The sequence below is a fragment of the Lactuca saligna genome, chromosome 7 (genome assembly GCF_052625555.1).
Source record: "Lactuca saligna cultivar CGN05327 chromosome 7, ASM5262555v1, whole genome shotgun sequence".
NCBI classification, from domain to species: domain Eukaryota; kingdom Viridiplantae; phylum Streptophyta; class Magnoliopsida; order Asterales; family Asteraceae; genus Lactuca; species Lactuca saligna.
The window spans coordinates 96,885,374-96,910,191 of NC_136423.1; the positions used below are offsets into that span (position 1 = coordinate 96,885,374).

Sequence of the window (24,818 nt, forward strand, 5' to 3'; positions counted from 1 at the left end):
AATCTGAGTTTTTTTTAATAAAGTAGTTTTTTGATACTTCTGTTTATGGTAGTGGGTTTCCACGTGCAGCTGATGAAAGACCATCACCATTGGTATGTATAGCTTGAGTGCATCTATGGCTTAATCTTAATAATAATTCAATTTTATATTATCTTATTGTCAAGTTTGTTTAGTAAGCTTAAGAAGAGTAAACATGGTATCCTTATCTTAGTTGCAGTCAAACCACAAGCTTCTGGGGCCAATTCAGTTGCTGAGACATTTTCTGAATTCAAACACCTTCTTCTTATGTATAAGTTCAATAGCAAATTCAGTACTTTCTTGTGTATAAGTTCTATTAGAAGACAAACATATTTTTGATCCCTTTGAGATTTATCCATTTGTCTACTATTGGAATGATTATTTGTATGACATTAACAAGTGCAATGTATTATATTTTTTGTATATGGTATTTTATTTTTTATTATGAGACATGAAATGGAAATTTAATTTGAAAATTAGTAAATCTATAAATAATTTTTTTAAAACATTTAAAATTATGATACGCAAAAATGTGTGTCGTCTTCATTTATGACATGGTCTTTCTTGACAGGGGCTTTCTTGATACGCATTGTGTGTCATTAACACGTGCGTCGTAAGGTTATGACACGCGAATGCATATCGTCTTCCTTTATGACAGGGTCTTTCTTGATACGCATTGGGCATCGTAATTGCGCGTCGTAAATGCGCGTCGTCTATAGACGACGCGCAACAGCGCATCGTCTCTCTTTATGCCAGGGCCTTCCTTGACGTGCATTTGTGCGTCGTCTGAGCCCTTTACGACGCGCAATGAGCATCGTAAAAGGCTGTTTTTCTAGTAGTGAATCGATTTGTGTATATCGAATCATTAAGGCTTCACTAGAAGTCTTTGGAGTTTCACTCAACATACAGTAGCATGCTTCTAGGTACACTTAACTAGCACAAAGATAAAGAGAAATATACCTGCCCCAGCTACTGCATTGGAAGATGTATATGAATCCATTCTGATAATATTTTTGGTATTTTGATTTTATTGAAAAATAAACAAAGCAAAGAAAATATTTTTGGAATTTTAGGAATTTTCTGAAAAGAAATAAAAGCACAAAGGAAAATATTTTTCGATTTTATGAAAAGAAAAAAACATAAAATTAATAAACAAGGACATACAAAATATACAACCGAAACTGTACCTTAGAAATAATGAAGCGACATGGACCGAACGTTCAGTTCATTTCGGTCTTCGAAAATTCCGGAACCGAAAAAGACCAAGTGTTCACTCTATTTCGCTTGACCAATTTTAATGAGGTGAAAGAGGTTTCAGTACTGCCTCAACTTCCATCATTCTTAAGCCTTGGAGAATTTTATTAAAACTTGCTTTAGGTAAGGATTTTGTGAAAATATCAGCTAGATGATTAGCAGATCGAACAAAGTGGACTTCAACGTTACCATCTTCAACGTGATCTTTGATGAAGTGATATCTCAGTATGATATGTTTCGTTTTAGAGTGTTGCACTGGGTTGTGACATATTCAAATAGCATTTTTTGAGTCATAATAAAGAGGAATCTTCTTCATGTTCATGCCATAATCTCTTAATTGGCTTTGGATCCAAATGACCTGGGAAGTGTAAGATGCTGCAGCAATATATTCAGCTTCAATTGTAGATAGTGAAACACATGTTTGTTTCTTGGACTGCCAGCTGATGAGTTTACCATCGAGGAATTGACATCCGCATGTAAAGCTCTTTCGGTCCAAACTGCATCCTCCAAGATCAGCATTAGAGAATGCTTGAACGAAAAATCCTAATTTAGCAGGATACCACAGACCGAGAGATGAGGTTCGCTTCAAATACCTAAAGATGTTCTTAACAACCACCATATGAGGCTCGCGTGGATTAGCTTGGAACCTGGCAGAATAACTAACAAAAAACATAATATTTGGTCTACTAGCTGTTAGATACATTAGAGACCCTATCATTTGCCGATAACGGATCGTATTAACAGCCGGGTTCTCCAAAGATGGTGTTAACTTCGTTCCAAATGTCATAGGAACCTTTACTATGGAATCTCCCATCATGCCAAACTTAGCCAGCAGGGTCTTCGTGTATACCTCCTGATTGATAAATATGCCTTCGGGTCCCTGTCTAATATTCAAGCCAAGGAAAAAGTTAATTTGACCCATTGAGCCCATCTCAAACTTATTCTCCATCAACTTCTTGAATTCATCCGTTAGGCTGAGATTCGTGGAACCGAAGATGATGTCATCGACGTAAATTTGGATGATCATTAAGTGGTCAACCTCTTTCTTGCGAAAGACGGTTGGGTCAACCGAACCTAGTTTAAATTTGGACATTTTTAGAAATCGAGTAAGGGTTTCATACCGGGCTCTAGGATCTTGCTTCAAAACAAAGACGGCTTCATCCAGAATATACCAATGATCAGGATAGCATTCGTTCACAAAACACGGTGGTTGCTCAACATATATAGTCTCCTCTAGTTCTCCATTCAGGAAGGCACACTTGACATCCATTTGAAATACTTCAAAGTTTTTCTGTGGAGCATATGCTAGAAAGACTTGCATCGATTCCAACCTTGCTACTGGAGTGAAAGTCTCTTTGTAGTCTATCCCTTCTTCCTGATAGTATTGCTTCACCACCAACCTCGCTTTGTTGCAAATAACATTTCCCTCTTTGTCCATCTTGTTTCTGAAAACCCATTTTAACCCGACTACAAATGCATCTTTAGGTGTGGCAATCAACCTCCAAGCCCACTTTCGCTCAAACTCATTGAGTTCGTCTTGCATAGCTTGAACCCAATCAGAGTGATCAAGTGCAGTATTCACTGTTTTTGGCTCAATCTTGGAAACAAAGGAATTAAACATAAAAAATTCTACTTGAGAGAATAAAGCAGTTTGCTTCGCTTTCATTTGAGAGCATGTGAGAACTCTCTCAGATGATTCGCCAATTACTTAAGTTTTTGAATGATCGTGTGTCCATTTAATGAGTGGAGGATAATTTGGATCATAAGCAGGATCCAATTCAGCATGTATTTCTTCTTCAAATTCTGATTGAGAATCTTTGTCATTTGTTTTATTATTCTCCCCCTAAAATGACGAAACTATTCAACATCTAGTTCATACTCCTCCCCCTCGATTGGACTTTCATGGTTTGAAGTTGATGATGGATTCTCCCCCTCGAATGATGAGACGGTTCCAACATCAGGGTCATATTTCTCCCCCTCGAATGGAACTTCATGGGTCTTTCCTAGTAATGTATTTTCCCCCTGGAATATAGAACTTTCTTTTGGAGGTTCTCTTGGACCTGGCTATTCGGTTGGTCCATGAGGGTTGCTTTCCATTTCTTTTGTTGCTTCATTGATATTTTTCTTCAAGTTTCCGATCATGTTGTCAGCTGCCTTTGTCTCAGAATGAATTGCACTCTCTGGTTCATCAAAGAGCAACATTTATTCTTCAAATAGATTGGAAATTGGGACCGAGACTTGACCTGATTTTGGAAAGATTTCCTCCATTGGTCCTTTGCTTGATTGAAGTTTCTTCACGTAATCATCATCAAAGGTGACATAGTAGATTTCTTCAATTTTCTTTGAAGGTTTATTGAGAACCCTATATGCCTTTGAAGTTAGCGAGTAAACAAGAAAAATCCCTTCATCTGCCTTTACATTGAACTTGTTTCGGTTCTCTTTGGAATTGAAAATAAAGCTCCTTGAACCGAACACATGGAAGAACATTACATTTGGCTAGTGATTATTCAGGATTTCGTATGGAGTGATGGAAAATCGCTTATTGAGGAAGGATTGGTTGTGGGTATAGCAGGCAGCAGCTATTGCATCAGCCCAGAAGTACAATTATAACGAGGTGAAGCTGAGCATCGTTCAAGCTGCTTTACACAAAGAGCGGTTTTGCCTTTCAACTATGTCGTTCTGTTGTGGAGTGTACGGAGCAAAGAAGTTGTGAGACACTCCCTTATCGACAAGATATTCGTAGAACTCTTGATTTCTGAATTCCAGCCCATTGTCACTTCAGACATTTCTAACCACCTTTCGTAGTTGAAGTTCCACTTGTTTTATAAATGCTTTGAGCTTTGAAGTCGCCTCTTATTTCTGTTTAAGAAAGAAAACCCAGGTGTAATGTGAAAAGTCATTAACAATTACTAAAATGTGCTTACTACCACCGATGCTTTCGATTGCTAAAGGACCACACAAGTTGATGTGTAGAAGTTCAAGTGGTTCAATGATATTTGTGTTAAAATGAGTGGGTTGACGCTTTCGGCTTTGCTTTCCTATCTCGCATGCAGCACACAAGTGTTCCTTATCAAATTTGAGAAGTGGAAGTCCTCATACATGGTCACCGATAACCAACTTGTTGATATCCTTAAAGTCGAGATGTGAGAGCCTTCGGTGTCATAGCCAACTTTCGTCAGAGTGTGCTTTCGTTAAAAGGCATACAACTAGCTTTCCTCGAATTGGGTTAAGATTTAGAGGATACATTTCTCCTTTTCTCTTGGATTTTAATAGGACAATCTTCGTCTTCTATTCAACAATCTCTGAACCTTCATCATCTAACAAAACCTCCAAGCCAGTTCCAACAACCAGTGAGAGACACTGGTGAGAGTGTGTCGCAATCCCTCTACATATGCTACCTTACGGATTAAGAATTCACCATTTGTGATCATTTCGTAGCCTTTGATCGTGCCATATGAATTATTCCCGTATTTGACACATACACTATTCTTCAGGGCCCAAAACTCCCATAGCTCTTCCCTCCTTCCTATCATATGACTTGAGCAACCACTATCAATGTACCATTCGTCGTTGAACTGCTTGTCACTTATAACCTAAATAAATCAAGCCGATTTAGGAACCTAAAGGTTCTTGGGTCCTCATGAGCCTTTTACAAGATAGGGAATTTCAATAGAAAGATCAACCAAATATGTTCTTTTTATTAAAGTGGTTTCGTCTTTTCTTTTGATGGTAAAAACCTTGATTTTACGGTTTTCTTGTTTTGGTTTATTTGAATTAGAATATTTATTTTTGTTTTCATTCTCATTTAAACTAGTCTTTAGATTCCTAGGGTTAGCTCACGTCTTCTTGGCATGAACTTCAGAGTCTGAGACTAACTTTCCTTTTCCTTATCCTTTACTAGGTTCAACTTTGGTTGGTGATGAGGATGCTAGAGTTTAGGACCGAAACTGGTCTTTCCGTTCTTATCACTGCTTGATTCGACACGAAAACTATTTCTTTGGTTCGTTTGACTGCAATACTAACAGTAAGTGAATGTACCTTTGTTTTTCTGAGGCCTTACTTTCGCCTGTGGATTCAATACCTTGTGAACGTGATTAGCATTTTGAGAATTCCAAAAATGCTTTCTCACTTTGAGATTCTTCTGGTACCTTCTATTCCTTTGACATGTTTTCTCAGCAAGTTGTTTTTGAGATTTGTGAATAATTTCTTTTGGTTTTGGTTTATCTTCAGTAGCTTCGCTTGGAGATGATTCTCGTGATTCCTTTACCGGTTCACCTTGAATTTCTTTGGTACCGCTTGTACTTGGCTTATCAAAGCTTGAAGGCTTGTTAAGAGGTTCAGCCACATATCTACCTTTGAGTCTCCATGAGGTTTTCTCTGACAGACCTACTGTTTCGTCTACATTGTTAATGGGAGCTGAACAGAAAAAGTTATCACACCCATCAACGTTGTCTTCATCTACCAAAGAAGTTAGCTCAACTGTTTGCGTCATGGTAACTCCAGTGGTGGCATATACTTGATTCGGTACAGTTTTCACCTTTTTATATACAACCACCTTTTCTCTAAGGACTTTGGACTTGTCCTTGAACATACGGGTGAACTCAACTGAGTTTACAGATATGAGTGGTTTTGCCGGTTTGGGTTCGCCTTTGAGGAATTTAGAGCATTCAACCTCATCCTCTACAAAAATTTCACTCATATCATTGTTCTCGTCAAATTCAAAAGAATTTTCCACATTCATCTTATTTTCTAAACTTAATTTGGTACTCATTGAGTCAAATTTGTGCATGGTTTTGGTCTTTATTTTTAGTTTTTCATTTTCATCCAATAAGTTCCTAAGCATGTCATTATGGTCTTTGGACTTAATAAAAAACTCAATTTTGTCTAGACCAATCCTATAGGCATCCGAAACCTCATCTGAAGACACAATGGATTCACAGTTATAACAATCGCCATTGACTTTGTCCTCTTTGAATTCCAGGAAGGGCAAAATCATTTTATGATTCTTTTTGCCTATATCACAATCTAGATGCAACTAGGTGATATTTAAATATAAATGTTTGGCAATTAAACAAAAAACATATTCCTTTGTTTCAAAATCTTCAAATTATCATGTTGTAAATAAATCAACTCATCTCTAGTTCTAACTAAGTCTAACTCCGTCTTCTCTATCCATATCCTTCGCTCCTCACTCTTGGATCTCACCTTGCTAATTTGATCGGTTAGGCTAGCATTTGTGAGGCGTGTTTGCATTAGACTTCCACTTAAACTAGAAATTTTGAATTTCAATTCCTTTAATTCCTTTTCATAGTTTGTTACAGGTATTTTAAGTGATTCAAGAATGGATTGTACCTTCTTGATCAACTGATCGCAGTCGTTGATCCTTTCGCTCACAGGTTTGGCAGCAAAACACTTATCATCCTTCTGATTCACCTCATCATACTCGCCTTCGGTTGTGTAACCCCTCATTTTTGACACTCCAGCTGTCAGCATCAAGCATCTTCCAACAACTCAGTGCTATCTTCTTTCACCACAAATGCCCTGCCATGCGTGAGTTTACGTACTTCTTCATCTTTAGAGTGTGTAGACCAGACCTCTATGCCACCGAACTCATGATAAACAATGTTCTCCTGCAGAATCAAAACATTCATAGATTAGTTAGAGGCTTTCTTCTCCTTTATCTCCTCTAGCTTGCTCATATGTTATGTGTCATCATCTTCACCCTCCTTCTTCTCAGATAGCTTTCTTAATATGCAATCTTTGGCATAGTGGTTTTCGCCATGCAGAAGTTGCAGTTGTATCCAGAGTCTCCTACTAGTTTGCTCTCCTTCTTTTCTTCTTCTTTCTGAGGATTATTTTTCATCTCCTCTTTCGCCTTTTCTGAGCTATAGTTTCCCCGCCAGTTTCGGTTCTTGGCAACAGGGAAATTTTTGCGAGCAAACTGCTTCGGGATAGAAACCATCATTGCATACTCTTTGCTTGTCAGATCACATTATGACATTTTTGAATCTTCTTCATCTTCTGCCACATTCTTCACCTTAGAGAGAGGGGCCAAGGATCCCATACTAGACACCACTTTCGCTTCCTTTGTCACAACACTTTCATGAGACTTGAGAATACCCACCATCTTCGCCAATGAATAGGTTTTAAATTGCTTGTGAGCTTTCACAGTTGACACCACAGCCATCCATTCAGGTCTGAAACCATTCAGAAATGTGCCCTTATGTTCGATCACTTCTCATCCAATACCATGCTTAATCATCTTGCTCAAAAGATGGTTGAAACGATTGAATGTCTGAATAAGTTTTCCAACTACATAGTTTTCAAAGTGACGCGTCCAAACTTCATAATCTTGAGTGTATAGGATTGGAATCCTAGTTGTAGATCCAATGTTGTTGGAGATATTGATCGGATTGGTCTGTGAATCATCGTGAGACATGATGACCTTTTACATATATCTGCTAAGAATCAGACTTGTAAAGATTAAATTAGGGTTTTATCAAAAGCAAGACACAACACCAATGAAGAGATGATGGCTCCTATATATTCGATAAAAGCGGAAACCCTAAACATATTCTTCTAACAAAAGAGATGCGTATGAATTACACAGTCTCTTGCTCTGATACCAATTGATGAGAATAATATTCTCTAGATCGCTAGATTCAAATAGATGTCAATAAGAAAATACAAAATAATAGAAAACGAAAAACACCACAATGAATCAAACGACTCTCAAATGATTAATATGCTCCACCTCAGAAGAATTTAATGAAAAATGCTACTGTAGAGGTGTGCTAGGGTTACAGTACTAGATCTGAAAGTAATTATCAAGAAGCGTGTTTGATACAATGCATGCATGCACTATATATACTAAACCCTAAAAACAAAACACAATTGGACAGACCCAGACCGAGTATACAAATGGACCTAAGAGCTAAGCCCAATGACACAACCTCTTAGACTCAACAAAATCTTTTACATTCACTATTAACAATGTACTTTGATCATCAAACCTTTAAGCTTCATGTTCATCACATGCATCACAGTTGAAGGCCATGCATGGACATGTTTTGTTCATAGTGATGTTTTCAAAGGAAAAATTGGATTCATGTGGTGGATAAACATTTAAAACTTGTAAAAATCCATATTTTAGGGTTTTACATAGGTTTTGGTACTTGTATTTCACCATCAAATAACATGCATGCTCTTCTTGGATAAAATCCTACCACTATTATCATCAAAACTGTGAATAGGCACAAGTGTTCGTGATTTTACAATAGAATGGAGTAGAAGAAGGAGAAAATGAAAGAAAAATAGTACAATTTGAAGGAATAGTGAAGTAGAAATTGATTTTATCTTCAAGAACATCACAAGACGATGAAGACTTCTAGTTTAAGAAGTGTTCTTGGGGCTTATTTTCTAGAAAATTTCGTGGTTCATAGAGAGAGAAAGAGAGAAAATGTGTGGTGGAGTGTGAGAGAGAAAATGAGAGAGATGAGAGAAAATGGAGTGTGGAGTTGGAAAGATTGATTAATGTGTGTTGGGAAAAAGCAAATTTTAGAAGGAGGAGAGAGGGGGTGCCGAATTTTGAAGAGGAAAGAGCTTCCCTCTCTCTTTCATTTGTATCAAATTCCAGTTCTTTTATAAAAATACCAAGTTTTTATAAAATATGCACCTTAGTATAATTTTTACTCATAAAATCTTGATTTTTGACTTATAAATTAAGGGTAAACGTTAATGACTACAATTTTTATTTTTGTTGATTATATATCCTTGAATTTAATTATTTTAAATTGATATTGTAAGGTTCCTAATTATTTTCATATAATTTTTAAGGTTAAAGTTTATAAATTTAGGTATTTAGGGTTTTTAGGATTTTTCGGATTTTGCTAAACTTTGAATATCAAAATAAATTGAATCTTTGAGATTTCAAATTATTTTTGGGTTTCCTAAATCTTATTAAAGTTAGAAATAATTTTTTTATTGGTATTTCTATCTAGTGGTTCCGAGATTCAAGTGATATTGACAAACCAAGTACACTAGTCATAGTTTCATCTTTGACTTGAGTTCCTATGAGACTTGGACCTAATTGCTACTTCTAGGTCAAGTGCATTAAGTGTCTACATGATTAATGAAAAGGTGTTCGAGTCAAAGAATGTCCCAAATATGGATATTTATTATAGTTAAGTAGTGGTAGAATTCACATATCAATGCGAAATCTAAGTACACTGTCCTTCAATTCTACTTGTTTCCAAGTTTCTAGTAGGTTATAACTTAGCTACTAGTTACATGGTGTAGTATCCTTCAATTCTACTTGTTTCCAAGATTCTAGAACCGACACAAATTTTGATGGTTTTCACAACAGATACAGTTATCTGCCAAGGTTGTACTTAACAACCATAGATACATATAAACGGACATACGGATATACAGATAATGTTATCTGCGAAGGTTGTACATAACAACCGCAGAAACGGATAAACGGATAAATGACAAGTATATTTGATAAGAGTAAACATAAAAGTGTATGATACTTGTTTAAACAGTTGATAAAGCTTATGGTAGTGTACACAAGCACATGTATAACCCTAAGATACAAGATCTGTAACTTGTATAAATATATAAACCTATATATTTTTTGTATGGATGAGGTATAAAGTATATGTTATTTTTATTAGATGTTCTTTTTAACGACATAAGATATACTGATATTGAGGTTTAAATCTTGGTTGTTTACTTATTATAAGCGTTTATACAAATATTTCACAAACTAGTAATGTGTTTACATTAAATAATGATAATTCATATGTATTTTGTATGATAAATATTACTTAGTACACATACTACCATGTACAGACGAGGGTTAGACATGAAACACCGGAGGGCGGGATCATTGTATCAATTAAGCCATTCTGAAATCCAACAACCCTGGAACATTTACCAATACATTTTCCATACAAAGTGAAGATAGTCGTTCCCGTCTGATATCAGCGGATGTATCCATTTGAAAGGTTTGTATGTTACATCAAAATGTATGCTGCTATTTTTGTAAGCTAATTTAAATCTTCTTTAATATAGATATCTAAATCAGTGAAAAAGATGTGAAAAATAAATCACAAGTCGAAGGGTCCGTTGATAACGCATACTTGCTTTGTAAGGCATCAATATTTTGCTCTCATTATACCGAGATTGGTGCCCCCACACGTAATACAAAGTTGCGTGGAAATGAAGATTTAAGTGGAGATGAACAACCTGATGAAAACAATGAAATTTTAGATATATTTTCGTATCCTAGTCGTTATTGTGGAAGATTTAGGAATAGACTGTTGTCTGATGAGGAATTGCATGCAGCCCAAACTTATACTCCTTAACGAGGGTAAGATGAAACATTACATCTAGTAAGTAACATGCACTTCACTTTTAATTATAATAATCATTTTGCTATGTAATTGCTCAGAATAACATTTAGATGCATGGTTTTGTTTATTACATCATAGTAACTTTCAAAATCTTACTTAACTGGTAATACACAATATTTGAAGAAGATTTGAATGAAATTATTGGGGATATGGATGAACAGGAGCTTACAGCTGAAGTTGAGAAGAATTTTGGTAGTATGGTTTCAAAACTATGTGGGTGTTAATTTTTTATTTATTATTTTTATTATTTTTCGTTATGGTTATAATTAACTCTAATTAAGTGCTTACCATTTGTCATATAGACACGTAAGACCGGGATAAAGAACAAATATATATTTAACATTCCCAAAATTCCATTTAAGAGAGTGAACTTATATAGTGTATACTTTGTCAATGGTTACAAGTTTCACATACAAGCTGATGGTTTGAATGAATCAACAATCAATAACTGATTGTGTGTTAGTAGCCAAGGTGGTGATTATTATGGTAAGGTAGAGGAAATTTTTGAAGTTGAGTAGCCTGGTTACCCAATTAAAACGACACTTTTATTTAAATATCATTGGTACGATCCAACACCTAACATAGGAGTTATGGTTCCCAAACAATATAACTTTGTTGAGATAAACATCAAAAGAAAATAGAACAAGTGCAAGCTGTTTGTTTTAGCCATGCAACCTATTCAGGTGTGTTACATTCCTTATGCAATTTTGAAAACAAACAACTCAAAATGGTGGGTTGTATTTAAAGTTTAACCTTGTGGTTAGAATAATGTACATGAAAATCATCCTGGGAAAGACTTCGCCTTCCAAGAAGATGAAGTTGAATAAAATGAAATCATTATACCAACTACAGCCGATACATACAATTATGATGATCACGATATGTGAAGCAGCGGGTCAGATAATGAAAACAACATTAATAATGAAGGTGAAATTCATGAGGATGACAGTGATGGTATTCCTGACAACGAGGTTAGTCATAAGTATAGTATATCGAGCAATGAAGAATAAGAAGAGGAAGAAGAAGATATTGACTATATGTTTTTGTTTCTTTATAAAAGAATGGTTACATTGTATAATTTTTAGTTTTTGTATGTGAATTGGTAAATGTGATGTTATGTATTAGTGCCCTACATGAGAATTAATTAAAATGAAAAAATTTTCATTCTTTGTTATATTAAAAGCATTTACTAAAAGGGGACACGTGTTTTTGAGATATTTGTATGTACAATATTTTCATTAAATATCAAATTGATTACTTGTTTATGTTAGTAATTCAGTTTCTTTACATTGAAATGGTAAAAAATTATTCAAGCTAACATAAACATAATACCAAATGTTTATTCTTTCAGGTACTATTAGGACAAATAAAATTCAATAAAACAAACAAACTATATTACCAATTCAAAAACATATCATTCAAACCACAACTTACCAATCCCATTGATCATAATTACAATTCCTCCATTGATCATAATAACAATAAGAAAATTAATTAAGCATACAATATCCCAACACACAAACAAACCAAAAACACCATCATGAACTTGATAATTCCAACTTTACCACCTTCAACTTTGGGCCATTGCCATGTTCATTAGTATCTTGAATAACAACTTCAATCAGGGTTTCATTGACATGAAAATTGATAAGAGCATCGAGGGGGGGGGATCTAAAATAGCATCTTCACCATTGACTTGAGCTCTCAACTGGTACATCTTCTCTCTATACTACTTATTTGGTAGTTGTGGGTCAATCCAACGAAAACACCACATTTTATGTATTCATCATTGTAGTTTGTGCAACCAAGGAACCTCCTTCCAAGATTCTTTAGCATCCATGTCATCTACATTCAAACTAGATGTCCACATCCGCACAACCTCATGTTACTTCTTGAAGACGATGACATCAATTTTCCCTAATTTATCTTCTTCTGCTTGTGGGTTTGTGAATAAGGGAGTTAGATTGGACGCTTTATTTATGCAAATTAATTCCATAATATGGCACAATATTTAATGTAAAATACATTATAAAAAATACTTCCTAGCAAAATTGGTAACAAAAGTTGCAACATATTATTGCTCAATACTGAAAATTCCACGAGTTTTATTTCCATTGAAAATTTCCATAGTTAAATATCTCTGAATTTGAATTAATCCATATTAACGTTGTTATAGAATGTAATTTCATAACAAATATCATCACAAATTAGCTAGGCTTTTTTCCATAGCAAAATTAGCAAAGGAAATCAAATTCCATAGCTGAATTCCTTATCAAATACCTACCAATGGTACTTCCATAGCAAAGCAACTATAAAAATTGTTTTCCATTGAAAATTTTCGTTGCATATTAACCACGATAATTAATTCCACAGTAGCAATACAATGGAAAGTGTTTTCATAAAATTTTTGTTGGAAAATGTCTATGAATGTTTTTTCCATAGAAATATCCGTAGCATAATACCAACGAATATGGATTCGGTTGCATTTTCCCTAGCAAGTCCCATGCTCGCTACCGGAAAAAAATTTCGTAGACAATGTGGTATCAACCTTGCTATGGAACGACATTCCATAGCACAATCCATTGCAGATTAACAATGAAAATACCTTTCATAGCACCCATCCATAGCAAAATCGCGTTTTTCTTATAGTGTGAGGGTATGATCTTGAGCATCAGTACTACTGGTTGATCTAAAACCAATTGGTGTTAGAAAGGGCGCAACGTTACCCATATAGCATATTCAACCCTCTAGGATCAGGCACTTGATTGTAGCACTCCAGACCATCGTGCCGGGACTTGGTCGATGCCATTTCTGACCCTCAACAATCCCCCACCCCTCATAAATTGCTCCATGAGAGAATCGAACCCTCGCCACTGGCTCTGATACCACTTGTTGAACATCAGCGCTACCGGTTGATCTAAAACTGGTTGATGTTATAAAGGGTGTAACCATACCCATATAGCACATTTATCCTTCCAAGACTAGGAATTTGATTACGGAACTCCAGGTCATCGTGCATGGACTTGGTTGATGCCATTTTTGACCCTGAACATATGACATGTATAGACAAGAGTATCATAACTCATAAACTTAACATTGATCCTTCGTTAAGGCCAGTGCACCAAAAGAGAAGAAAGTTTGCACCAAAAGAAACCATATCATCCAAGAAGAAGTAGAAAGGCTCCTTAAAATAGCGATGATCAAGTAAGTCAAGTTCCAAAGATGGCTAGCCAACGCTGTCTTCCTGTAGAAGAAGAACGGAAAATGGAGAGTACGTGTAGAGTATACGGATTTGAATAAGGCTTGCCCTAAGGATCCTTTCCCCTACCACACATAGACTCCATTATAAATGCTATGGTTGGCCATAAACTGCTAACATTTATGGACGTATCAATAGTTTTCCAACAAATCTAAATGGTACCATCTGACCAAGAGGAGACCACTTTTATTACCCCGAAAAATATCGTCACGTTTTATTGGGGACATGAGCACCAGGAAGCTTTTGAGGCTATGAGGTAGAGATTGTGTGAGGCCCCGATTCTGACCATGCCATAGGGTGTAGAGGATTTTGTGGTGAACTGTGATGCATCAAACACAGGTTTGGGTACGGTGTTGATGTAGCGAGGTTATTTGATCGCTTATTCCTCAAGGCAGCTAAAGCCTCATTAGGCGAATTATCCTACCCATGATTTGGAGTTGGGGGTTGTGATGTTCGTATGAGGCAGCATAGATGGTTAGATGTGGTGAATGATTATGATTGTGAGATCCTTTATCACCCAGGGAAGGCCAATGTGGTGGTCGGTTCTCTCCGCCCCAAGGTGGTTACTGCTCCGATCAGAGTGGGGTAATCACTGCCATTCTCAAAGATACATCTCTTATTGGAGCAGTAACCGCCTTACGACTAAGAGCATCATCCACCACATTAGTCATCCCTGAGTGATAAATGATCTCACAATCATAATCCTTCATCACAGCCAGCCATCTAAGATGCCTCATATTCAGATTCCACAGATCATTCAGATACCTTAGACTTTATGGATTATTGATATTCTCTGATGTGCTTTTGAGATGTTTATTTGTATTCTCTGAAAATTTTATGGCTTTTGTCAAACATGTTTGGTTGATATTGAATAATATAAAAACAAAATTTTTGGTTTTGAATTTTCAGACGTTACAACCGCCCATTGAAATCCTTTTCTAACAGCTATAAAACACATATATAGACTGAATCCACTTCCGATAACTCATTAAGTGAATGTTTAAATATTTTCATAACATCGTCTAATTTGACTGATACATTCCTCAAGACCATAGAAAAGGCAATGGAGCAGAAGGTGGCACAAGATACAAAAGCAGGAAAATAGTCACCAAACCAGAAGCCGATGACGAGAAATTTTTTTTTTCTTCTTGAAAGACAGCTCGTAGCCCCCAATCTCAAAAACCATCTTCCTCTATATGACTCCGGGGGTCAGCGACAACTTCATGGCAATAGACATAATGTAGAAGCAAAGGATCCCCATCTACATTAGGAATGTCTAACCACCTCCCAAAACCTGTGTTCCAGAACATAGTCTCACATTCGAGTCTGTCTTTGAATGAGCATTTGCCCGCCGATTTTGGGTTTACACGAGAGTGTAATTGATGCATCAAAAACCATGTCGAGCTGCACAAATAAAAAAGGTGTTATCACTTCATTCCAAAACGGAAATGACCAATATTCCAGACCACTTCCAAACCTGTTGCTTATGTTTTGGATGAGTTCATCGTGTTCCAAAACAATTCGTCGCGTTCCGGAGGCTTCCGAAATCAAATTTTAAGATCCAGAAAACAGCATTTCGATTTAAATCAACGATACCTAAACATCTAAACTACTTTTTAGTTGTTCCTACAATAATGAAATCCTTAAATTAAACTCCGGAACGTTTTCAGTTCATTTCAGACGTGTTCTACGAATTTCGGAACAATAACAATAGAGAAAAAGGCACCTTAAGAAAATAAGAAAACTATGTAAAGAGAGAACGAAGAACGTGCCCGTAAAATAATGGGGTCATAGTGCTCGTCTTCCATGTCGGAGATTGGAGTTGCGTGTCGGAGATGGGTCCCGAGATCGGAGTTGCATGTCAGAATCGAGTCGGGACGTCGAAATTAGAATGCGCCTTTCCAGAATGAAGTTGTCGCCTCAAATTATATTATGGATTTTGAAATTCAAAATCCCGATCCGTAAAATATACGGTTGATCCAGAATTAACATTCTTAATCAAATAAAATGGGTCGGGTCATCTGAAAAATAATCTAAAAGACATTTGGAACATCCTATTATGGAATATGTGATTATTTTGCAAAAGAAATAAAATATTAAAATTATAGGTTATATTTTTTTTAAAACTCCAAAATAAAGGTTAGATTACTCAATTCTCCATTTTAAAATCACTTCCATTTTCCACTTATAAGTTTATTTAGAAAAAAAATATTGTTTTTATCTTGTCAAAACCAATCATTCATGAGCAACAAAAAAATCGCAAAAGATATTTCCAAATGAAAAAAAAAATGTATTTATATTTTAACTAATTATTTTAATATCACCACCTGTATGAACGTACATATCAAGGTTGTCAAAATCGGGATCCTACTTAGGATCGATTTTGGGTTTGCAAGATCGGGATCGTAAGATCGGGATCGAGATCCTAAGATCCCACAAAATAGAATATAATTTTAATTTATAATATTTAATCATGAAAACTATTTCAAACATTTAGTTTTTCATTCAAAAGTTATAAAAACTTCAAAATATTAGTCATAAATTACAATAAAAAATGATAAATGGTAGATTGGTAAAGGATAAAAGGCATAAAGTGGTAAAAAAAATTTCATTTGCATAAAAAAAAAAAAAAAAAAAAAAAATCAAAGGAAGGTAGGATCGGATCGGATCTCGATCCTACGATCTTACGATCTTACCTGCGATCCTACCCCAAATACGATCCTTTTACGATCCCGATCGTTTTTCATACCTAGGATCGTAGGATCGTACGATCCTACGATCAGGATCGCGATTTTGACAACTATGGTACATATGGTCTTTTGAAATTTGGTTTTTGTAAATATCAATATAATTTCTATTTAGACAATTAGTTTTGTCAATTTATATTTCAAATTTACTGAGTCTATGATGTTATTTGGATATAAGTATATTTAAATTTTTTATTAACACCCTTCTATTATAAAATTCTAACTCTGCCCATGCTCATACCTACGAACATTTGGGGAAATTTATTTTTAATACTTGTTAGGAAATCCCTCAAAAGTGTGTAGAGTAATAAGTTCTTAGGAAATTTTTAGAAACAAATGTTTTTTGTCCAGGGCCGGCTCTAACTTTTATAAAACTAAGTAAGGGCTTATGGCCCTCAATTTTAAAACTTATTGTGTCATATATGTATATATAGGTGTTTTTTGGGATACAAATACAAGTTGAAGCTTGGCTTGGTGGTAATAGATCTTATTTATAAAACTAAATATCTCAAGTTCTAAATTGTTTGCTTACGTCTCAATTTTTTTTGTTTGCTTACAACCTCTAAATTGGTTGAACCGGTCCTGCTTTTGTCTAATAGTAAAAGTGGAATGGTAACTAGACACAAATGTGACTAACATTAAAAAAAAAAAAAAAAAAAAAAAAAAGGTATCAACTATCATTAGTGAAAGTGTAATGGTATCGAGACATAATTGTGAATAAAACAGAAATAAGTGTGGTCAACCTATTCTTCATAAAAACGAGATAAAATGGTATCAAAATACACATTGTACTACAATTAATGAATTTGAAGAAATTGAGATCGTCGAGATGAAGAAGAGGAAGAAGGAGATGAAGTCGAAGAGGTACAAGGCTTCAGCATACGAAGCATGAAAGCACCAGAAACAGCCCCAAGTATTGGTGCTGTTAAATATATCCATAATCCATGGAAGTTAAATGATACAAGGGCCGGGCCCAAAGATCTTGCCGGGTTCATCGATCCTCCAGAAATTGGCCTATCATAAATACATATATATATCATATCAGTTTCAGTTTGACCATTCAAATAAAATATGTAAACTAGTCATCTAAAGGACTCTCATACGGGAGAATTCAAACTAATATGAATGCCGAGTGACAAGGATTATAGCATCAACGTGTTTTTGCTAATCATGATGTTTGACGTTAGCTAACTAATTGTTGTTTCTAATCCTTGATGTTTCACGTGTTTTAGTATATTCTTTTAAATACTTCAACTCCTAAAGTTTTATTTTATATGGACCAAGGTTATATAAGTATTAAAAAAATCTATAACATCGAGTACATTAGGCCAAGTATGTTAATATGTAATTACGCAGTAATAAGGACTCCAAGTGCAATGCCAACTGCTACAATAAATCCAGAAAATTGTGTTACCTGAAATAATATCACAATAGCAAAATATCAATATACCATTGTTTTTCATACTAAGACATTGTATTTTATTTAATATACACTATCTTGTTGTAGTGCCAAAAAAACTTATTTGAGGTATTACAATAAATAACAACGTTTTATACATTTTTACCAATAATACACAATTTATTTATTCCTGCATAATTGCAATGTGTTTACATATTTATACTCATAACAACAAATATTTATATTTTATTTAGATTATATCAATATATAACTGGTTAATTATAGGAAAATAGTTATAATTTCTTTACTTAGCAGTTTACGATTCGTCTCATAAGTACGATATACTTCAAATATTGAATCAGTTAGTAGTAGTAAACATTGTTATCTATTTGGATGACATTTTAGAAATAAGTAGATAAATTCGTCAAAGTAAAATATTGTAATACGGAAAAGAGAGTATATCATTGAATGTATGTTCATATGTCTTTGTATATGACCCTCTAGAAAGTAGTTTATATTAGAAAGAGATTCCCTTTTTCCGATAATAATCAGGTTTATATCTACAAGAGTGAGAGACATGGTACGCATACAGATGGGGGTGCATGAACCAAGGAAGCCGTAAGAAACAGCACGAAGAAGGACGCCAAAAACTCTGCCCAAAATGCTGCATTCGATCCCAGAAGTGGTCTAGTCGTCATCACCTCCGGTTTCATGCCGTACACCAACACTCCCGCATATGTTGCCATGGCACAACCTGCTACTTGGGCCACTATATACAAGGGGACCTTTTCCATACAAAAGAATCACATTTAGTGATTCCAAAAGCTCATTACTTTTTGCATGTAATTAATTATTATAAATACGCACCCTTCTCCATGGAAATGGACCGACAGTAGCGAATGCTATGGTGACTGCAGGGTTAACATGAGCACCAGAAATGTGTCCTATAGAGAAAACCACCATGACCACTGCTAATGCTGCAGTGACTGCATACTCTAATAGACCTACACCTCTCATCAATTCTGTGCTTTTTATTATCCCACCTATGCTGAACATCACGATAAAACTCCCCAATGCTTCTGCTACAACCTGCAATATTAATATTGATATTACAAGTCCAACAATAAAAGAAGCCTTTATGGTTATAACATTCTAGGACACAGTTTTGTACCATTCTAACAAGGGTTTTATCCATTAGTAGTGTAAAGCATATGAACGAGGTACTTTTAACTATGACTTCGCTTTGGCCTCTTTCCAATGTATTTGAAGAACCCGTTTCTTGATCAAAAATTGATTGGTTGCTCGTGGACGCATGTTTAGATGATTCACAAGCTTGTTCCTCTTTAAACAAACTTGTCATTATGATATTGATCTCGACAGAATTGTGAATGGAATTAAAAAGGAGCAAAACCTGTATAAATAAAATGTGTGTAGAGTTGTTTATTAGTCACACGGTCGAGGTTGGGTTGGAGTCGAGAAATTTGTCTATGTTTCTGGCTAAAAGTCGTTCAACTGTTCATTCAACATGCTTGATGTGTGCCGAAAACTAGGAGAACAAATTGTATAATGCAACTTCCATGCCTTTTTGGCAAGGTAATTCAATTAATTTCCCATCAACAATTTTTTGAGCAAAAGTCCGACTGAAGAAAACAAAAATCGAATGTGGATAGTGAATAGAGTTTTGCGGATTGTTAGATTAATTTTAAAAATATAGATGATAGTAAATTTTCATAAATAAAGAGATAATACCTCATGATTGCAAATTAATGCAAATTTTAATAGGTCATCATTTAATATTTAATTGTATTTTATACCTACAAATATTTCTACCATTAAAATTATAACAAATGTCATGATTGTATATTGTGTTAATATCTCATTAAGGATATTTTAGAACTATATGAGATAAAATTAAACTGAATGATAGAATAATGATATTTGTCATAATTTTAAAGGGTAGTTATGTTTTTGTCAAAAATTGATCAATTATAATTCAATCAAATTGTATGAGACACTATGATGTTAAGATAATGCATGTGTAGAATAATAATCAAAATAAAGCAACTGATTTATAAGGAAAAACATTGATTCTTTATAAGATCTCCGATATAAAACATTAGAAGGTGATAATGATCACCCACCTTGTTGCTTTCTATTGATTTTAATCTGGGATTACAGAGACGATGAAGATAATACGAGTACAAGTGTGATAATAAAGCTAATCGTGTGTGTGGTGTGCAATTTACAAGTGTTATTTAAAGTCTAAGCTGAATAATAAGAAGTCTGATATTTTAAGGATTCTTCTTGACATAGTATTTGCACATTGTGTGACTTGGTATTTTAAGGGTCTTAAGCTTGGTTGAAGTGATTCTTCGTTGAGAATAAGTCTAGTGTTGACTAATTCAGCACATATGAGAAAACGAATAAAGAATATAGTTGTTATAAGTGTTAGCTTATATTAGTTATAATAGCTACGATCCTGAGATATGTTTAATGATCTTGAGACTTCAAGGTTATTGAGGATCCTGAATATGATTTTGGGATCCTGCCCTTAACAATTACCCCCCAAATAATACATGCAATATATTAAGGTTCATTTCAAAATATTTTAATGCATAATTTAAAAAATAAAACGATATAAGGAACTTTGAATTTCAAACCCTTATCGGATAGTATTTATCCGTTCCATAAGCATCATTACATAGTCAAATCATACTCTATCTTCTATCACTTAGGTTAAATAGGGGAAACGGACTTGACTTCTGTTACCTTCCCCTGTATTTCACTAGATCATCTATTGTCACCTTCACAAGTAATTTCTTTCTCTTCTTTTCCTTTTGTTTTCCACTTTTTTCGATTATGGGCAAGAAAGTAACCTGTACTCCTGCAGTGTCCAAATCTGGTGGAATTTTTTCTTCCAACATAATCTTCAGGTCTTTTGAAGCTTCTATTCAACCAGATTTCGTTTCTCCTTTATGGGTATACTTCTATGAGTATCCCTTTTCTTTGGGTCTTAAATACCTCTTTTCGAGCATTGTTTTTGATTTCTTCCTAGCCACTAGTCTTTCATATATTCAAGTTATGTTTGTTATCTAGAAGGTTTTATTTTCGATTGACCAAGTGAATCGTTCTCATAATCTAGACATAGGTCTTACCGAGTTAGATTATGTTTATGATCTTTCTACTTTTGGGAATTATCCGTTTTTTGCTTAAAGTCAAAACCAACAAATCTCCTCTTATTCTGGAAACAAAACACAATGATGGAGCTGCAAGGAAAAATACTTTTTTTTGTGAGGCATTACTCTATTGTCGGTGGAGATCTCCTTCCCAAAGCTTTGGTTAAAGCAGGTAGTATCTATTTGTTGATTTTGAGGATCCAAGTATTTACTTTTCTTATTTTTTTATTTAATTTGAGGCATGTTTCAAGTTTGGAGAAGCTTTTTCTATTGTTGAGGACACCAAGGATAAGATCACGAGCTTCCTTGCTTTACATGCAGACTTTAGATCATTCAAGCTATGGCAACCTAGCCTTCAAGAAGGTTCATCTACCACAACTTCGATGGAAACTGGTAAGGATTCTTTATCTGTTTTGAGATTAGGATCCTGAACTTATGAGGATCCTTCACACTATGTAGGATCCAAAGCTACTCGTTCTAGTGTTGGATTTGTCTTATCTGAGGTCAAGGATGACATGTCTAGAGGCTTACTTGTGGTGAAGAAGGAAAAGATTCCTTCCCCTCTTCTTCCTAAGAAGACTCAGCTTGATCTTGCTGTGAAGACCCACTATCTCGCAAGAGGAAATCGTCTGATATCTGAGATCTTAAGAATGTTGGAACAGATGAGGCACTAAAGAATCTGACATCCTTCTCATAATCGGTAAGCATTGTTGTGTTATTTTCATTTAATTTTATTTTTCACTTAAAGTTTCCCTTCTTAGGTTATTGATCACGTCTCTCGCTCCCATGAGGATCTCAAGGCCAATTTTGCTCAACAGAACATGCTTTAAGGGAGTAGGAGGGAATCAACAAGGAGCTCCTGCAGAGGGTGGAGAAGTTGTTTGAGGAAAAAGATAATGTGGCTGAAATGGACGAGGTAATTAAGGAAGTGAGGATGAGCATTGATGTACCTATCTGGGAGGCAAAGATTAAGCTTGCAAAGGAACTTGAGAATGCAGGATCCTAGAATATGACTGGATGGCATGAGGCCCTAGGCAAATTAACCGGTGAGCCTATTGTTGCCAGTCAGGATCCTGTATTGCAGCCAAAAGAAGGAGGAGAGAAGACAGAGGTGGCTCTGCATGGTGGTAGTCATTCTGAAACTTAAATTTTATTTATTTAAAAATAATTTCAACATTTTGGATGTGTAAGACAATACTTCACTTTTTGTGGGGTTGGTGGACAACTCTTTTTTTTTACTTTATCCACTTTGGTAGTCGATGTTTATATATGTTTGGCTTGCATGGTTGACTTGTGTTGTTGTAGTAAAAGGATTTTTGTGGATTCTTACATAGTCAAGATAATAAAAAGTTCAAGTCTTACAAGAACACTTTAAGATATGAATAAGTTGAAATTAGTTAGTCATCAATTTGGGATCTTAAAATAGTTAAGACCTTTTAAGATAACAAACCTTAAAAAATTACGTAGGGAAAAATAATTTTAAATGATGGATAGAACCTGGTGCTCCTTAGAATTCATATGCAAAAGTTTTGATTCCATTAGTATGATGTTGAAGTTTGTGTATGAAAGGATCCTTATTTTATGAGTTCATCAGAGGATATCTTTATTACTTAAAAATCCGGGGAGGATCCTACCTCAGAAGCCAAGTAGGAATAATCCCAACTTAGAAGATCCCAATTTTTCATAATGTAACAAGCCTTAGACATTTCCTGGGGAAGATCCCAATTTCTCATAAGATGATAATGTTTATGGATCTTAGAAAAACATTGGGGAAAATCCGACTTAAGACAATATTTTAGCGTTATAAACCTTAGGAAATTACTGGGGAAAATCTCAACTTTAGATAAAACGTCAGTATTACAAACCGTCGGAAATTACTCATAAAAATCCAAACTTAAGATAACACATTAGGGTCATAGACCTTAGAAAATTACTAGGGAAAATCCCAACTTAAGATAGCACATTAGTGGTATAAACCTTAGGTTTAAATGTCAGGATCTTAATATATGTTTGGAAATAAGATGCTTTCCAAGTCATTGTAGTGTTAAATGATCTCCTTATTCACATCACATAGTAAGATTTCATGCATCCAACTGAGGTGTAGAAGCCTTAACTCGTATGAAAGAGGTAATTAACTATTTAAACCTTATAGGAGATTAAGTACCCTTAATCGTAGGTGTTTTGGTAAAAAATCAACTAAGTAGAATCTAACAAAATTATATGAGAAGCTATGATGTTCATGGTAAATCAAGTGAGAAATGGTAATAAAAGCGACACAAGTGAGTTACAAGGAAAGCCCTTGTTCCTTGATAAAATCTCTGGGATAAAACCTTGGGAGGTGATACTGATCACTTGCCTTGATGATTTTATTGATATAAAATATTGAATATAGAGATAAATGTATGAATGCAAGTACAATTGACTTATAGGAGATAATTGTCTCTAGTGTTCTTGTTACACGTGCTATATATAGTCTAATGTTAATAACAAGAAGTCCGATAATTTCGGGATCTTCCAAAATCAACATACAAACATTATTTGACTTGGTATTCCGCGTCTTTTTCCTGGTTGAGATGACTCTCCATTGAGAATGGGTCTTGTGTTGAATCGCTCTATAAGAAAAATAAAGAAAATATAGTTGTTACAAGTGTTAGAAATATAAGTGTAAATAGTCAGGATCCTGGGATATGTTTAATGATCCTGAGGCTTCAGAAGTTTTTGAGGATCATGAATATGAATCAATGATCCTGCCCCTAACAATTAACCCTAAATTATACTTACAAAATATAATTGTTAGTGTTTAAATATTTAGAGGTATTATTTTTAAGTAAAAATTGAAATAACAATATCTAACAGATGGTGTAATTTGAATTTCAGTGGGTTGATGTCTATCTGTTGGAATGGTTCAAATTATCCTTCTCATTTTTAATGATTTATGTATAAATAGTTATCAGATGAAAATACTCTTTGATCGATTAAATCTTACATAGGTTTATCAGAATCATGCAAACAAAATAACATACAAAAGAATGAACCAACAATAAGTTGAATAATTCAATATATTCACGCCTCAGCAGAGCTCGACGAAGAACTTCCGCTGTAGAGGCTTTTAGGGTTACAATCGATAGAAAAAAACGTTATGAATGATCGATTAAACAGCTACGTACCAAGATGCATGCAAGCATCTATAAATACTAAAACCCTAAATATTAAATCACGGATTGACAAGACCAATCCGGATACAAAATTGGGATAAGAAACGAGCCCAAGACGCAACACATATTGAACCCAACAATCTCCCCCTTTGCATCAATTGGGGCGAGACCTCACTTCGGCTTACTTGCACCTACGGCACCAGCTTTCTTCACAGTCTTGAACAAGCAAGGAATAATGGCAGAAGTGTTTGTCTGAAATGAATATACCAGTTGATTATGTCGGTGAAGTATTTCTTATCACTTTCAGAATTCTGCTTGCATCGGTTGATGATCCCCAGAACATGCTCCTAGTAGGAAGTGGTGTAAACATGTTTGTTAGCCAAAGAGAATA

At 34.9% G+C, this 24,818-nt stretch overlaps 1 protein-coding gene across 1 annotated transcript; it reads right to left on the minus strand.

Moving 5' to 3' along the window:
• Positions 1–17,354: 17,354 nt before the first annotated feature.
• On the minus strand, positions 17,355–19,509 carry NIP7;1 (NOD26-like intrinsic protein 7;1). Its single transcript, XM_078964595.1, has 5 exons — positions 19,268–19,509; positions 18,964–19,185; positions 18,687–18,881; positions 18,050–18,111; positions 17,355–17,711 (listed from the first exon to the last, which is right to left on the minus strand). Exons 1-5 carry the CDS (start codon positions 19,454–19,456, stop codon positions 17,495–17,497), a joined length of 885 nt encoding a protein of 294 aa, XP_078820721.1. The 5' UTR covers positions 19,457–19,509; the 3' UTR covers positions 17,355–17,494.
• Positions 19,510–24,818: the final 5,309 nt, after the last annotated feature.